Genomic DNA, 18,854 nt, shown 5'->3' on the forward strand with positions numbered 1-18,854 from the left:
ATTATTTGTTTTATGCAGCACTTACCCTTGAAATTATCTCACCGATCATTCCCGTCCAAGTGCCATTGGCCTCTGCTACCCCATAAACGCCATCGGCTACCAGTTGGATTTTGTAATGAAATCTAAGAATTTCCGACAGCTCTTTCAGCATATCCACGCAGAACCCCTCATACTGCTCATTCCCCTGGAGCTGTTGGTGGTTTGGTTTCAGCATCACGTATGGATTTTCCTGGAGGAAAAAAAAAGAAATATTGAAACCATCAACACAAGTGGAGGAGAAATTAACCTGCATTCAGCTTTTCAAAATATTGAGCGGGTCTGAGTTTCCATGACGAAATTGTGATCAGGAAGCAGATCACCAGATGAAGCTATCAATCACTGATGGTAATTTCAGCAAGCAAATGCTTTGCACATTAATGCAGTGTTTACCTCCCTGCAATTTTAATATTAAATTGTTAAACCTGTAAAAGATAGCTGACACCTATAAATAAACATCGGATGATGTGCTGAACATTCCCTGGAAAGAACAAACAAAAGTTGCTGTGCCTGAATTTGATATTTGAACATCTGGCATTTTGCCATTGATTGATGAGTTCTTTGGAAAAGATTGTTTTGCAGATGCATAGATACAAATCCATCAATAACACCATGAAACACGTCATCGCAAAGGATATCCTCCTCTCTTCAACGCATGTTTTATGGCTCTACAGGAGAACATCATTTTCAAAATGGCTAGCTTTGACCTCAAGGCATTGTAAAGTTACACTAAAACTGCTGCAAATCAGTCGGCTGTTACAAGCCATTTGGCATAAACCTCCAGCACGTCTTCAACTATAATTAAAAACTATAATTAAAAACTATTATGAGCGGAGACTAAATGAAAAGAAGAAACCAGGCGCATTCTGCTGATTTCTTCCTGCTGCTTAATTGCGCTGGAATAGCACCTGCCCAAAATGTGATCTTACCCCATGCTGCCTCCTTATTACTCAGCTCAAGGGGCGCCTTGCAGATAATTGAGGATATCGATTAAGCCGAGGACAGAATGAATAACGAAGATGATTACAACTGAATTAATTAAAAAAACCCTGAACTGTAATGTAGACAAATAAAACAGCCACAAATGGGAGCAGAACCTTCTTGTGTGTCACTCATGGATGTACAATCATATCCACAGGGAGAAAAACGTTATGTTTAATGGAAAAGTGTGGAGGTGCTAGGATTCCATAGCGGGACATTGCAAAATTAATCTGGAACAGCTAGGAATAGAGCGAAGAAGGAACCTGATGGGCCGAACGGCCTAATTCTGCTACTATCACTTATGAACATGATAATTTTGCATTAATTTCAAAATAGCCAGTCCAGGCCGCAATGCTCTGAGAATACATGCATTTCACAGGCAATGAAGCACAGTCACTGTGATGATGCAGGAAATGCGACTGGGAATTGTGCACAAGGTGCCACAAGCAGTCTGTAACAAAGGCCAGCTAACATGCTGTAGAGGTAGCGATTAGCTAGAAACAATGGGGACAATTCCCCAACCCCTTCTCAAAACTGTGACCAGGGGCCTTTTAGGTCAGCTTAAGTGAGCAGGTTAGGTTTCAGTTAATGGACCCAAAATGCAGACAATCATGATAGTCTGGAGAAAGCATAACCCATAGTCCAGACCATTGAAATTACACAGTTCAGGTAAAGCAATCCAAGATCATTTAGATAAAAGATAGCGGGGTCAGTAGCCAGATTGAAAGGTACATTCAAATGAGCTACCAGAAGGTGATAAATGTTCCTATTAATCTGCCAGATGCGATGCTAGAAACATGCTCAGCAGCTGACAGGAGAAAGGAACGGTGGGCAACTCAAACTGTGAGCACAGAAACTGGCTGGATGTCCTGGCTCTGAATAATTCACATCAGATCAGCAGAGAAATTAACATCATGTGGACTGTGTAATTGGCAAGTTGTGAACATCTGCAAGTTTGGAATTCTTGGGAGGCACAAAAATCATGCTGCTGCAGGTCTAGGGTCATGCAAATATTTCTTGTCATTAAGAACAAATTCCAGGTGAGGCAGAGGTTCACTTGCACCTCTGTGACGTGTCCTCCTCCACATTGCTGAAACTAAATGTAGACCGGGAGTCTATTTTGCGAAGCATTTGTGCTCCCTCTGTAACAGCCACCTCAAGCTTCCAGCTGTATTTGATTTTGACCCCCCTTCCCACTCCCTCACTGACCTGTCTGTCCTTAGCATTGTCCATTACTACAGAGAGGCCAAACACAAATGTGAAGAACCATATCCTATTTTCTGCCTTGGCATCTTACAGTGTAATGGTAGGACTGTTGAATTTGTCAATTTCAGTTGCTCTCCTCTGACACACTCACCTGTCCACCGAGTTTTCATCTCACCTTTATTCATCCCTTACTCACTATCTGTCCATCATCTCCTCCCCACCAGGTAAAACCTATCAACCGCTAACCAACCTCTCTCTCCCCCACCTGGTTCCATCAGCCTATCATCCCGCCCCCATCTAGCTCTCTCGATCACCTACCAGCCTCTATCCCGACCTCTTACCCACTACTATACACTGAAACTCTTTCATGCTTCCTGCCCGTCCTAATGCAGGGTCTCAAACCACTGAGTCCTTTCTGCATTCTGATTTTTTCTAAGAATTTCATTGTCCCATCCGGGACATATGACAATAAAACACTCTTGACTTGACTCTAAGAATGGAGCTGAGATGCAAGAAATGACAGAGGTTTGCAGCATGGATGAGGGTTATTTGCTCCAACTAGTCCAGGACGACACTTCAATACAAACTGATCTTGCTATCCAGTAATTTTCATATGGTCCGGTATCTTACCTTGTTTCAAATACATAAGTACATTTCTTTCCGATGACCACTATTTGTGGCAATGTTCCCACATCTAATAATTACGCAAGAACATTTTAACTTCCCTCCTCTCTGAGATAGTTATCATTTGTTGCTATTGTTTCACCGACAATTGATTCAATCAAAACCTTTACAATTTCCACATTTCCATGCTCAGCTTTCTTAATTATAATGAAAATCGCTTCAGTATTTCCACATCTACATCCAATTAGAATACCTCTTCACTTGGCAACAGTCTCTATATTGATGACTACCATTTTCATGTCCTTTCAAACTGGCCAAACCCTGACAGAAACAGATTAAAATTGCCTATTAAATGCAGGCAGATGAATGTACCCTCACTTACATCAAGCTTGCTCCTTAACTGTGTATACGGTTTCAAATCAATTTAGCCACCTAAAATCACTTGATCCAAAAAATAAATGTTGTTGAAATATATTAAAATTTTGAATTGATAGATTATTTTAGTCATTTACACCAGGGTGAAATGGAATTCTTTGCTCACATGAAGCTCACAAAGTAAACAGTATACAGATAGTAATGTTAAATACATGAATATAACAATGTAGCAACATAGCAGAATAGTGCACGACTGTTGTGGACAAATCTGAGTAGTGCAAAAGAATATTAAAGTACAATGTGAATGAGGTACAGTTAACAATAAGAGCATTTGATAGCTCCTCTGGGAATGGGCTGTAAAGAGGTGAATGGTCCAAGAGTTTGATAGCAGTTGGGAAGAATCTGTTCTTTAGTTTAGATGTCTGAGGTTTCAAGCTCCTGTATCATCTTGCGGAAGGCAAAAGAGAGTCTGAAGGATCTCGACCTGAAACGTCACCCATTCCTTCTTTCCAGAGATGCTGCCTGCCTGGAGTTACTCCAGCATGTTGTGTCTATCTGCAGTTCCTTCCTACACAGAGAGAAAATGGAATGGCCAGGGTGATAGGCATCCTTATGATACTTTTAGCTTCCTGATGCAATGAACCCCAAAATGGAATGGTGGATGGAAGGAAGTAACAAGCCTGTGACAGAACAGGCAGTTCACCACTATCTGCAGGTTCAGCCTGTTAAAAGTAGAGCAGTTGGCATACCAGGTGGAGATGCATCCCATCAGAATACTTTCTATAGCCCATCTGTAGAAGTTTGAGAGAATTCACATGGACATGCCTAATCTCAAACACCTAAGTAAATAGCTTGATGCGCATTGTTGATCACCACATCAGTGTGAAGTTACTTAGGTTGCTGGTGGTATGAAAGCTTCGGAATTTGAACCTGTTGATCATTTGCAGCTCTGCTAATGAGTATGGGTTGTGCTCACCCCCTTAGGTCAATAACCAACTCTTTCATATTGCCGACGTTAAGGGCTAGGCTGTTGTTCTGACACTACGACTCAAGGTCCGGATCTATTTCCTACTGTATGTTCACTCTCATCATTTGTTTAACTGCCAACAGGGGTATCATCAGTGAACATAAAACATTGAGGTGGCGTTATACTTGCCCCCATTCATTGGTGTACAGGGAGTAGAGTAAGGCACGTAGCACTCAGCACTGAAGGATACCAGTGTTGGGGTTCAGGGTTGCGAAAATCCTATTACCAATGTTACGGGCGGCACGGTGGCGTAGAGTTGCTGCCTTACAGCGCTTGCAGTGCCGGAGACCCGGGATCGATCCCGGCTGCTGTCTGTACGGAGGTTGTACGTTCTCCCCATGACCACGTGGGTGTACTCCAAGATCTTCGGTTTCCTCCCACACAATGAGGATGTACAGGTTTGTAGGTTAATTGGCTTGGTGGATGTGTAACTTGTCCCTAGTGTGTGTAGAATAGCGTTAATGTCACGGGGATCAATGTTTGGCGCAGACTCGGTGGGCTGAAGGGCCTGTTTCCGCACTGTATCTCTAAACTAAACTAAACTAAAAATTTAATCACCCATCTGTCTGTCAGAAAATCCAGAAGCCAGTTACAGATGGAGGCCCCAACGCCAAGGATCGGAAGTTTAAGGATGAGCTTATTCAGTAATGTGGTGTTGAAGGCTTGTTTGTATTATCAAGGCAATCAGGGCTGAATGCGGTGCATTAGTGATAGCATCCTCCCTATGTTTCCCCTATACAAATTGGAGGGGAGGGGAGGGGGTGGTGGGGGCAGTATGTCCTGAAGGTTCAAAGGTGGGCCAATACCAATCTTTTAAAGCACTTAAAAGTGCCATGTGAGAACAAATAAACAGTAGTCATTGACACACTTTATTTCCCATGGGGACTGGAATGATTGAGGTTTCCTTTAGGCAGAAGGACATCAGAAGATTGTTGAAATGAGGGGTTGAAGATTGGAGATTGGTGAATCTCTGGAATTCTCTGCCCCGGGGATTTGTGGAGGCTGGCGCGTTTGAAGTTTTAAAATGAGTGAAGGTACATTTTTGAACTATCAGGGGGGATTTTGAACTATGGGGATCTGGCACCAAGAATGATTTGAGGCTTAGAGTAGAGCCTTGATCATATTGAATGATAGGGCAGACTGGTGGGGCAAAGTGGCAAACTCCTGCTCCTTTATTTATATTCTTGTGATCACCCCCAGCCCACTGCTAAAATGAATGTTTCAAAGAACAAGGAAGGACAGAAGTGATTTGATTTCAACTTCTTGATTCTATTTAATCTGTGACCATTTCAGTTGCAATTTGAAGGTCAACTCTGTAGTTTGTAGCTAGGTGATCCTGTTGTCCTGAAGCATGACTCGGAATTGTCATTTTGGTGAGGTGTTACAGCACAGCTGCCTTGTGAGTAACAGTACACATCTAGTGCTAGCTTGAATCATCATCAAACTATGCTATGAAAAATATTGCCACTGCAAAGTTATACATAGCAGGAAAAGATGAACAGACACCCAGTCAAGGCTTTTTAAATTGTGCTCAGCTTTAGATAGAGTGGATGCAAAGATGTCTCCACTTGTGAAGAGCCTAAGCATGGGCCATATATATAAGAATGGCACAAAGATATCCAGTAGGGCGATCACTCTCTTGAACTACAGGTGTATATTAACTTATTCATCACGTCCTGGTTCGGCAACTCGAATGCTCAGAAAATGGTGAACACTGTCCTGGCTATCACGAGTACTGAACCTCCCTATCATCGAAGGGAACCACATAAAGGCAACCAGTATCATCAAGGATCTTCATCACTCTGGCCATGCTCTCATTTCACTCCAGCTATCGGGAATATGGTATAGGAGTCGGAAAACTGTGAGCTCCAGGTTCAGGAAGAGTATCTCCCCAACAACTTGCACACTACAAACATCTATTAAACTACAAACTGTCTTGTGCAGGAAGGAACTGCAGATGCTGGTTTACACCAAAGAGAGACACAAAATGCTGGAATAACTCAGCGGGACAGGCAGCATCTCTGGAGAGAAGGAATGCATGACATTTCGGGTTTCAGACTCTTTCAGACTTCAGAAGAGAGTATTTGCCCTATTGGACATATCGGTGCCTTTCTTATATTTATGCCCCCTGGATAGCCTCGTTTCAAGTGGAAACATCTTTACATCCACTCAATCTTCAAGACAAACTGTCTTGTTTGCACCAGGGGCATTGAGCTTTTGTTTTGCAATAATGTTGCTTTATTTAAATTTATTGAACTTTCTTTTGTTTATTAAGTTATCTGTGAGTACAGTGTTTACAGACCTGTTATACTACTACAAGTAAGAATTTCATTGCATCATTTTAAGTAGATATCACAATTAATAGTTTTAATCTTGAGGACATTTGGAAAAATCTTGGGGGAAACCCATTACTCCATGAACTGTCCACTCAATATGAAGCATATTAGGGTAAAGATTACAGAAGAGAGGTTGCTGATAGATTTAGGCAAAGAAAGACAGGAAAAGGCCCAAATGGATCAAAAGTGTTGCATACACTGATTGGGCTGAATGGCTTTTTGCTATGCTAGACATCCTATGCAATCTCTGGTAACAAACCCACAAATAATTGCTCTTGCACTCGGAAACAATTTCAGAAGTACTTCTCTAATTTCCACTCTGGTATAGAGATTAAATGTACAATCAAAATATATCCTGTAGTTATTTCTTACCAAGATAGTTGTCACTATCAGAGTCTTATTGAATAAACTTTCTGAAGCATTTAAGAAATAATATTTTCGGTCCATCACCAATCCTTTCTCCGAGTGCCAGAACCCAACCTAGACAAGGAGACAAAACCTTAAAACCGTTGCAAGCCTAGAAAAAGGCGACAAACCATTCATTTGATATTTTATCACAACATACAGTAGCTTAAATTTCACTCTAATACACATTAATATTCAAATCACATCGTCCCAGAAAGTGCTTCAACATGTAATTCCTCAAAATCTATCAATTCTAAAGAACCTTCTAAACGGAGTTGATTCTAATAAACTGCTTACACTTTCCTTTGCCCCAGAAATGTCATTAAGGAACACTTTATTTCAAATTAATTCCTCATCCGCATATGCAAACTAATACACAATTCAGTGACGACAAGTGTGTTGAACCCTTCGATTTGTTAATGACAAAAACATCAATTTTAACCCAATTTGTTCATACTGAAGCTACTTGACTATTCGCTGTGTTGGTTTTACATAGTGTAGCAACCATTAAGGAGCAACACTGAATGAAGTGTAAAAGTAGCATTCTTCTCAATCCCGATGGTTTTTTAATGGATGCATTTGGTTAAAATTGCCCCAAGGCCTTGTTTCATTTATTCCAGTTTATCAGATGGATGATACTTTGAATCATTTTTTGGAAACTGGATTATTTTCCAATTGCTAAATGTTTGCTTACACTTTACAACAGATGAGGATGGCCCTTTGGGTCCATGCCAGTTTCCTGCAGAGCCTTCCAATCAATCCCACTCTCCCTCTTATTTCCAAGTAGCATTGTAACGTATTCTCACTCACCTACTCATCAGCTTCCCTGATTCTTTTGCCCTCTGATCTACACCAATGGGTAATTTACAGTGGCCACTTAACCTTCTTTGTGACATGCAAGGAAAACAAAGCACTTTGAGGATCTATACCAATTTACAAAGCTCTCCATCTCAATCTATCTATCCTTTACCACTCTCAAAACCCTGGCACAATGTGGCCCTGAATGCAGGAATTCCATGCTCTTCTGAATTTTTTCCTCCTGTATCTCAAACTCCTGATAGACCCTCCCAGCATGGCAAGGAGGAATGTGCAGAAAAGAGGAACACAGGAAAGGGGATATAATAAGAGGGAAGGAAGAAATAGAGAAGGAAAAGAGCAATAAGGAATTGGAATTTAAAGAAAAATAGTTACTTTATTTCCTATGATCCTACGATTAACAGGGCCTTGGTGGCAGGTTTTTCTTTCTCTAAACATGTTTAAAGCTTCATTAAATGTATTTACTTTTCTGCAGAGTTTGCAAAAACCGAGGGTTTTGAACTTACTGATACTGATATCAGCCACTCTTCATCCCATATTACCGATGACCATTTCCTTCTGATCTTAAGGAGGTGCACAAAATCATGAGAGGAATAGAACAGGTGGATGCACAGAGTCTCTTGCCCAGGATAGGGGAATCAAGAACCAGAGGACATAGATTTAAGGTGAGGGGAGAAAGATTTAATAGGAACCCGAGGGGTAACTTTTCACACAAACCTTGGTGGGTGTGTGGAATGAGCTGCCGGAGGAGGTATTTGCAGCAGGTACTATCACAACCTTTAAAACAAACATTTGCACTGGTACATGAATAGGACAGGTTTAGATGGATATGGACCAAAATCAGTCAGGTAAGATGAGTGTAGATGGGACATATTGGTCGGTGTGGGCAAGATGGGCCGAATGGCCTGTTTCCACACTGTCTGACTATGACTTTATCCTCATTTGACCATCGGCCTAAAGCAGACTCAAATTCATTTTTATGCAACTGATCTTGCGAAGTACTGAATATTGCTTAAAGTTCTCTACCTGGGATGGGATGTTAACAGGCATTAAGTTTGGGTAGGGCAATGTGGTTTGATGGATTTTAGTCGCCTAGCTTCATTGAAATGTGATTGGCATGGTGCCTGTCTGATTACAAGGGTTGATCTTATTCAGACCTTATATAACTGATTCAGAAGCCCCCATGCACATTAAAAGATGATTGTATTCTGTTCTATGAGAAGGTGACACCATATTCCTTAGCCAAGTGTCAGGATTAATTGAAGTCAGTTTCGATTGTTTGACTTTATGAACTAAACCCATTGTTTTATGGTGTAGATAATTTGCTAAATTACTAATGAAAAAGTTATGGATTATCTTGTGTAAGAAAGAACTGCAGATGCTGGTTAAAATCAAAGGTAGACACAAAATGCTGGTGTAACTCAGTGGGTGAGGCAGCATCTCTGGAACGAAAGAATGGGCGACGTTTCGGGTCGAGATCCTTCTTCAGACTTTACCTTTACGGTTATAAAGTAAAGTTGCTAATGAATTTTTTTCAATCTGCTTTACGAAATTATCTTCCAAATCCTAACCCAATGCATAAAAATATTCCTATCACATTTGATCCTATGGCCAATAAAATGAAATATGTCTTTTGATCAGTAATGCTTCTAACATATTTACTCTGTCAAAATCCATTGGAGTTGTGAATGACTCCTATTAAAACTGTACTAAACATTTCTTGCTTTGAGAAAAACAAAGTCCAGCTTCTCTAAGTCCTCCATGTATCCGATCTGCTTCATTCAGATACACATCTCACAAATAGACAATAGATAATAGGTACAGGAGTAGGCCATTCGGCCCTTCGAGCCAGCACCACCAATCAATGTGATCATGGCTGATCATCCCCAATCAGTACCCCATTCCTGCCTTCTCCCCATCTCCCCTGACTCCGCTATCTTTAAGAAATAGACAATAGACAATCTCTTTTATCCTCTCCATGGCTTTAAAATCATTGTTCAAGTAATGTGTCAGGAAACTGAGGGCAAGGCAGTGCATGTGGTATAAATAGATGTAGTGTGGCTTTGACATGGTCCCACATGGTAAACTGGTCTGGAAGGTTAGATTGTATGCAATCCAAGGCTATGGTGTTAATCCTGGCCAAATTGGAGAGGCGAGGACTTCAAAATGGGTTAAAAGCTTCAGGGCTGCTGGGAGATTTGGTCAATTTGGAATAGCTCTCTGCAGAGCTGGGACAAACTGGGGAGTGGTGCCAGTGTGTCTAGAGCCTGGATACTATTTGCAAGAAAAGAATAAGAACATCTGCAGACCCTGTCAATTAGGTGCAAAATGCATAGAATGGATTGGATGGCTGCAAACCAAACATACACCTTGTAAATAATTGTAAATAATGTTGCAGAGTTCTACTTTGCCAAGTGTTGATTAGATGAGGTATTGAACCATGTCTGGGTTTCTTGCGGGTCAGGGTAAATGTTTCTAAGTTGGCTTCCTTGAGAAGTCCAGTTTGAATACAATATATTGAGCTGCTGTATTATTGGGTTAGGGAAATGTCTGTTATGTATGGGGTTAATCGATATCTGTAATTGGATTATTAAGAGACCACCCCCATGTGGTTCGGCCCCTCGAGGTCCCGGGACATAAGTCCATAACCGGGACAAAAGTCTGTTACCACGAGGTCCAGGGTCGATCTTCTGGGAGTGCGCTTGGGACTGCGTGACTTTCTGGAGTGCTTCTTTTTGAGCGTGACCTAGACGGCTTGAACAGGCAGATATAAGGATCAAACCCGCTGTGGGATAGGTACAGTGGTTGAACTGTAATGCGCTTTGGTTAAAATAAAGATTAGTTGTTTCAATATGAGTGCTTGATTCAGTGTTTTTACTGAAACTAGACTGGGGGGGAAAGCTTAGAAACAAGCAATTTACAATGGAATCAATTGGATTCAAAATTGGGTTTGAGGAAAACATCAAAGGATAGTTGTGGAGAATAATTTTTTCGATGGGAAGCCTGTGACTCGTGCTGTCAGGGTCAGTGCTGTGTCCACTGCTGTTTGTTGTATAATTAACAATTTGGATGACAATATAGTTAACATTGTTAGTAAATTTGCAGATTACACCACAGGAGGTGCTATATAAATATAGACAATGAGGAATGTTATCTAAGCTTACGACATTATCTAGATCAGTTGGGAAGATGGGCCAAGGAATGGCAAATGGAACTTAACTGAGACATATTTGAGGTGTTGCATTTTGATGTGGCATACAGGGTAAGACTTGCACAGTAAATGGTGGAGCCGTGGAGAGTGTACCAAAAGAGAGAGATCCGGGAATACAGGTGCATACTTCCCTAAAATGGTCAAGTCAGGTGGACAGGGTGGTGAAGAAAGCGTTTGACATGCTTGCCTTCATTGGGAAGAGTTTTGAGTTGGCACTCATGATGCAGCTTTACGTCATTGGTGAGACCACACTGTGTGAAGTTCTGTTTGCTCAGCTATGGGAAGGTTGTCATTAAGTTGCAGAAGGATGTTACCTGAGCTTACGAGCTTGAGGGAGAAGTTGGATAAGCTGGCACATTTTTCTTTGGAGCATAGGAAGCTGAGGGGTGATGTTATTGAGGTGTGCAAGGTCATGAGGGGCATTGATAAAATTAATGCTCACAGTCTTTTTCATAGGATAGAGGATTCTAAAATTAGAGTTTTAAGGTGAGGGAGGAGATATTTAAGAGGGACCTCAGGGGCAACGTTTTCCTGCAGAGCGTAGTCCCGTATCTGGAATGAGTTGCCAGAGAAGCTTTAGGTGTGGATTCAATCATGACCTTCAAAAGACGTTTGGGCAGATATATGGATAAAATGGTTTAGAGAGTTTTGGGCCAATATGCAGGTAAATGGGATTGGCCCTTTAGGCCAAGTTGGCGGCATGGACAAGGTAGGCCGAAGAGCCCATTTATGTGCTGCATGATGAGTGTCAGGGGTTATGCGAGAAGGCATGGGAATGGGGTTTGGAGGGAGAGATAGATCAGCCATGATTGAATGGCGGGGTAGACTTGATGGGCTGAATGACCTAATTCTTCTCCTATCACTTATAAACTAATGACTCTAAAATGCTGTATCTGAAGGTTAATCTGTGTTTCATAAAGATTTATTGTTCATTTATTTTAATTAATCCAATTAAGTAGTGGTCATTCCTTTCCATGCACATATGCTGAGTTCTTACAGCAAATTATTTGTGATTCCAGCATCTGCAGATTCTTGTGTCCGCCTTCAGTTTCCTGGTCATAGGCCATAGAGTGTGTAGGAAGGAACTGCAGATGCTGGTTTACACCGAAGATAGACATAAAAAGCTGGAGTAACTCAGCGGGACAGGCAGCATCTCTGGATGGAAGGAATGGGTGACGTTTTGGGTGGTGACCCTCCTCAAGTCCCACTGAGTTACTCCAGCATTTTGCGTCTGTAAGCCATGGGAGTCTCTGTTCCTCCATTTGCATAATTTAGATTATGTGGGCTCTCCACATTCTTCATCCAAAATGTTTTATGTTTACATTCCCGTGTGTTAAATTTTATCATTAATGTTCTTGGCCATTTTACCTAAGAGTCTGTGTCCAGAATGTTCACTATCTACAGATTTTAATACCTACATAATTTTCTTAAAATCCATTTTGCACCCCTGTTAATAACTGAAATCTGTAGAAGATCTAAATTTTAACATCTACATCTTTAATTAAATATAAATCTCTGTGAATCTGCTAATAAAATATGAACAATTAAAGAAAATGTGTTAACTGTTATCCATTAATTCTTCAAATAATTTAATAACTAATTGTAGTGAAGGGAGTTCTGGATTGATAAAATCCTTAAACCTAGATGTTAAATCCCCGTGTCCAATTAATGGGAAAGTGGGACGTTTTGTATGTGAAAAGGAGGATTGGAAAGGCAATGCAGAATATCTACCAGGAAATGGCCGATTTCATAGTGTAAACCAGAACTGCTTTCCCTCATATGAAGCTCTCCACAGCAGTGAGTTTGCCTCTGGCTCCATGGTTTAAACCAATCTCATCCCAACTAATCTGGGTGATCTGAAGCCGCCTCTCAAGGTCCAAGTGCAATTAAACTGCTCTGTCTGATCGGTGTTATAATAAATGTTAACCTTCAGCAATATAAATTTGGCACAAGCAGAACAGTCTAAGGCCAGCATTAGGTAAATAAAAACATCCTGCTCAAATTAAACATAGAAAACATAGAAACTAGGTGCAGGAGGAGGCCATTCGGCCCTTCGAGCCAGCACCGCTCATCATATCCAAGCCCAATACTAAGCAAATCAGTATTGTCGGACATGGACACATTCCAATTTCTTAAAATACTTTTCCAAATTCTGAAATGTATCAGAGAAATGACAAAACAGGTTTGAAGAGAATGTTAACACTGATTACCTGTTTCAATCCTTCTTTGCTGCGTTGAACAATTTTTAAAATGTAATTAGTTCTCTGACCCTTGCTGTTGAATTCGACATGACCAGTTAGACCTTCTAATTCCACCTGGACTCGGGCACACAGAAAATTGGTCATTGACATAGATTAATTCTCAAAAGAGTTCACTGCAAAAGTCTAAGGACAGCTTGAGACTGTACACAATCGCTTCCATACATTTACACACATCTCATCACCACAGAACAATGCACAAGGTCAATTAACTATTGGATTTATGTTTTTTACATGTTGTACCAGCAACTTCCCTCAGCTCAATGATCATAACCTACACATTCCCATTAGAGTTGCAGCATAAAAAACAAAGAACTGCAGATGGCCAAGAGGAGTTAGTCTGAACCTGGATAGTATAATTATCAAGAAAGTTCAAAAAGGCTTTTTTCCTCTAGAGAAGGTTGAGAGAAGTTTTTATAGCTGTTTGATAGGATTTTTTTTTTTTAAAGCATTTCTTCCACTTGATTAAATAATTCCTGAAAAGGCCAACATTTACCGCTTATCCTGAATTGCCCTTCAACTCAGTACTCTGCTGGAGCCGTGAGTTAGGTCTAGACTGGGTGAGGACAGCAGATTTCCTCCTCCGCAGAACATTAGTGAACCTGAAGTTTTTCAATAAGAGTCTGAAAGCTTCATCATCACCATTGCTGACACGAGTGTTTCCTGGTATGTTATTAAATTAAATACATTTAAATTCTAATTTGCTGTGGCTGGATTTAAAATCATCGCTTGGCCCATTAGTCAGGGTTCACTTGATTGCTCATCCAATAAGGTAACCATCACTCTACAACTTGGAGTTGCCACAAATGTAGTTGGTCACTCATCAATTGGGACTCAAAAGGAGCAACTAACTTGCAAGTAGTTATTGAACCCTTTAATCAATGTTGGTGAATGGACTTCCTTTCCTGTTGCTGAATGTACATTCAGCCTTATGTAGTTAAGACAGTGACTTAAAGTCAGAGATTTAACATGTTAAATTAACAACATGCACTGATTGCCCGTACTGCTCTGTGCACATCTAGCAGGTGTTAGCTTGATCTCTTTTAGTTCCTTCAGTCGTATGACATTCAGCCCGATTCACAGAAGCTTGTAGCAAAGAGACCCCCAAATGACGTTCACATGGGCCGAGCAATGAATGGTATCCAAGCCCAAACCTTTACCACCATCTCCTCACTCCCAGACCTGATTTGTTCTCCTCATTAACAAGTGCAAGCTGTACATAATGTCCTGGCTCTCATCTTGAAATACCATGATACAGCACATCAACAGGCCCTTCAGCCCAACAAGACCATACCAACCACCAAGCATTAATTCACACTAATCCCATTATCTCACTGGAAGTATTGACATTAACGAATGAACCAATGACGAAGATTCTGGGCAGTAAAACAAAATATCACCTCAGAGCCGAGGTCCAACAGTCCAACAGTTATGCGGGCTAATGGAAAAATAAGCAGCAACACCCCCAAGAGATGAGGGGACAATCCATATTCCATCGATAAATTGTACATGGAGTGACGACATTGTGTGGATTCCACATAAATAACAGGCAGCAACACCATTTGAAATACATTTAGAAAAGAAAAATGACATACATTGCATTTTATACACCACACATAATATACACACTGTTCGCTCTCTGTTGGCTTTTCGATGTCTGAACGGGATCCCGACTCACCATTCTCAGGTAGTTCATCAGACTGGTTCCATGTTGCCATATCTGCGCAGAGCCACAGGACAAGGATTTGACAGCAATTTCCTGGCTGCGGTTAAGTTCGTTGACGGCGGTTACAATGACAAAGACAGCATCGAACAGGAGTGCAGAGGAGAGCTAGGTGCAAGAGACAGAAGATCACTTCTGGAGAGAGTAAAAAGGGGCTTATCAAAATGCAGAAATAAATTCAATATGAATGTGGAGAAACATTAGTTGCAAACAAAACCCTTTAAAAAAATTGTAATAAAAAATATGCAAAGCACCATCAATCCCGTTATCATTAACTGAGAATTAAATTGCCCATAGCGGTGATTAGATCTTCATGAAATCTTCAGTCATTTATTACACAGAATATCTTGATAAATTCTGTTGAGGATAGAAAATTCTAGCTTCATCCATCACTAATAATTGGCTAAAAAGAACATATTTCACACCCAAAAAATGCTTAACCATATCAGATTTTCCTTCACGTGAATGCTGCAGTTTTGAATAAAGATAATCGGGAGAGGGGGGGGGGAGAGAGAGAGAGGAGAGAGAGAGAGAGGAGAGAGAGAGAGAGGGAGAGAGAGAGAGAGGGAGAAAGAGGCAGAGGGAGAGGGGCAGAGGGAGAGAGGATGCAGAGGGAGAGGGAGAGGGAGAGGAGAGAGAGGGAGAGGGAGAGGAGAGAGAGGAGAGGGAGAGGGAGGGGGAGAGGGAGGGGGAGGGAGAGGGAGAGGGAGAGGGAGAGACAGGGAGAGACAGGGTGATGTAGAGAGACAGATAGAGAGAGACAGAGACAGAAAGGGAGATAGAGAAGGCCAAGAAAGGCAGACAGACCGAGCAAACAATAATTTATAATCAATTTGTGGGGCCAAGACATAGAGAAGTGTGGGCAGAGGGCAAATCAGACCCCTGCCTAATGTAAACAATCATGTCCCAGGGCTTGTGGGGATCAAATTGAAAGCGGCAGGTATGGAGCCTGGAGGATTTTATGTATTAGTTTTTAAACCATTGGGAATTACTGCTGACTGCAGCTATTGCAGGCAATTCAAACTCTCCAGAAACCTGGTTCTTTTAGTTAGATGGTCATTGAAATTTGAAACTTCGTAAATGTGACCTTTATCCAAACGTAATTGATTGATTGATCCCCATATCATAATATTTCTAACAAAAAGGTGAATTTCAGTCATTTTAAATGGGTATTTCAAGAAAGGGGAGGATGAATTTTCACTAAAACTCATGTATTATGATATACCTATTTTCAGCTCTGGGAAAAGGGCTGTGAAAGGAAGCTAATTAGATAGGTGTTTCAAAGAATTGGTATTACTGAGCTCCGGGAGGCTTCTCTCCAGTCTGAAATATATCTAATCATCTCTAGTTTTTCTATCTTTTCCCTGAGCAAATTAAATTACTCAGGCTTTCTCTGTTCTTTTTTTTTCCCTGCAATTTCCATATCCCAAACATTATTTGGCACCTCATCAAACATATTTTGGAATATCGAATATAAATCTCTGTTCTGACAAGGAATGCGTTACTTCAATACTGAGGGAAGATATAATAATAAATAATAATAATCTTATTTATATAGCACATTTTCAGTCAACTTGCATTGACCCCAAAGTGCTTCACATAATTACATTACATTACACACAGGCAAAGGTGGGTGAAGTGTCTTGCCCCAAGGACACAACGACAGTATGCACTCCAAGCGGGATTTGAACCGGCTACCTTCCGGTTGCCAGCCGAACTCTTAGCCCATTGTGCTATCTGTCGTCCCACCGCGAGGATATCCTATGAGGCTCTTCAAACAAGGTTTCACCAAGGGGAGGGATGGTAAAAACAGAGTTGCTGACAATATTTCAGACATGTCCAGATCAAGAGACAAGAGTGTTTAATTGTCATATGTAACAAAAGTGGAACAATTAAATTTTTACTTGCAACAGCATAACAGATCTGTAAACACAGCAAATATATATCACACAATAAACAAAAGAAATTTAATAAACTTAAAACAAACCCTAAAAAAATCCACAGTAATACTGGTGTGAGCAGTTGAATGGTGTAAAAAGCCTGGTACTGCAAGATGGAATTGATATAGATGGGTGCTTATTGGTTAGCATTGACACAGTGGGCCAAATGGCCTGTGACTGTATTTTATGACTGTGTGATTCCATAACAGTTCATAATGTATTGCACGGCTACATCTCACGACTCTGAGTAAGAAAATCTATTTAGAAATCAAACTCAATCGAAGGTAGCGGTTTAACTGCTGCACTAAGTAATTACACAGTGTGTAGCTCACAACTGCCTGCATCTTGGCCCATGATAAAACATTACCAAATGCAACCAATCAACATTGCTACAGCAAAAGCTGGGAGCTTTGCATTCACACTATTGACAAAAAAAACACCTTATAATAAAATTCAAAAACACACAAAAATGTATTGAAGAAATGGATAATGCATTCATATTCTTATTCACCGATATCAAACTTCAGGTTCTTGTGTTAAAAGTGAGGCTGCTAATTAATTCCAATTGACGAAGGCTATCCAGATTAATTTGTACTAAGTCAGGTACTTACTGCTGCTCCAGAATAAGGTGAATGTGCACAGTTTTCCTGCCATGATTTGTTTAGACTGTGAACAAAGTCATTATAATGTGGATGATCTTGGTTAGTGATTGAAAAGCCCAGGATATTCACATGTTCTTCAATTAGACCCTCAAAATGGAGAAGAGGAAACTCCTGGAGTGAAAGAGGAATAATAAATAGGCTTATTTTCTAATGCCTTATTTGATCTAATTTGTTTTCATCTTTTTAATGTGGTCTTGCAAAGTTCAATGCATCTTCTTACTTGTTATCCATCAACCATTGCATTACAAGCTATTGCCACTGCATCCCAATCCCACTTCTTTTCATGCTTCTACTTCTGCATTTTCAAAACCATCAGCGCAAAGCATTTAGCAGCCGCGACCCGGGATGCCTGCAGCTCTCTCTGACACTTCTCTCTTCAATCTAGGAAATACCGACCACGGGGGGGAAATGGAGGAGGTCTGGCCAAATGTTGTGCCTTCCACCACAGTGATGAATGCTGTGGTGGATGTTTGTGTTAAATGTTTTTGTGTGTATTTGTGTGTTATTTATCATTGTACCGCTGCTGGCAAATTCATTTAACTTGCACTTTATGTGCAATGTGACGAATGAAACAGATTGTTGTTGGATTGTTGTTACTGGGCTGTTATCAGAAAACCTGCCAGATTTCTCCATCTCCAAACCTGGACAGTGATCAAAAACATGAATCTAAATTGTCATCCCCGAGGTTTTACCCATGAATGACATGGCAAGGATAGAAGTTGGAACCCTGGCTGTCTTCCCCTTCCTGACGCAAATACAGAACAGTATCATCCCGTTACTCTGCATATTCATGGCTTGGAGCCAAGGCGGGCTGAGAGGTAATCTTAAAAATGTGTACAACATGAGGTGAGCAGATAGGGTGAATACACAGAGGCTTTTACCAGGAGACGGGGAATCAAGAAAGAGGACAGAGGCTTAAGATGAGAGGAAAATTATATAATAGGATCCCGAGGGACAACATTTTCATATATTTGATGTTTGGTATATAGAACGAGCTGCCAGAGGAGATAGTTGAGGCAGGTCATATAACAATATATAAAAGCCCTTTGGGTAGGTACATGGATAGGAAAAGTTTAGGATATAAGACAAAAGTGGGCAGGTGGGATGAGTGTCCATAGAGCATCTTAGTTGGCAAATTGGGCCATACAGCCCGTTTCCATGCTGTATGACGTGGCAATTAACACTGACTAACGATGGTATATTTTATGTTTCATAAACTGTGGTTAAGTTGCAAAAGAGCACTTTAATCCATTA

At 40.8% G+C, this 18,854-nt stretch overlaps 1 protein-coding gene across 1 annotated transcript in view; it reads right to left on the minus strand.

The window, feature by feature from the left end:
• The window catches only part of grik4 (glutamate receptor, ionotropic, kainate 4), a 95,137-nt gene that overhangs the window by 32,439 nt on the left and 43,844 nt on the right, over positions 1-18,854 (minus strand). Inside the window, exons 8-12 of the mRNA XM_055660773.1 lie at positions 17,550-17,711; positions 14,954-15,106; positions 13,228-13,332; positions 6,958-7,065; positions 26-229 (exon numbers count right to left, since the gene is read on the minus strand). Coding sequence (XP_055516748.1) covers positions 26-229; positions 6,958-7,065; positions 13,228-13,332; positions 14,954-15,106; positions 17,550-17,711 — 732 coding nt within the window. The remainder of the gene's footprint in view (positions 1-25; positions 230-6,957; positions 7,066-13,227; positions 13,333-14,953; positions 15,107-17,549; positions 17,712-18,854) is intronic.

Source organism: Leucoraja erinacea, chromosome 32, assembly GCF_028641065.1.
Source record: "Leucoraja erinacea ecotype New England chromosome 32, Leri_hhj_1, whole genome shotgun sequence".
In the NCBI taxonomy this organism is placed as follows: Eukaryota; Metazoa; Chordata; class Chondrichthyes; order Rajiformes; family Rajidae; genus Leucoraja; species Leucoraja erinaceus.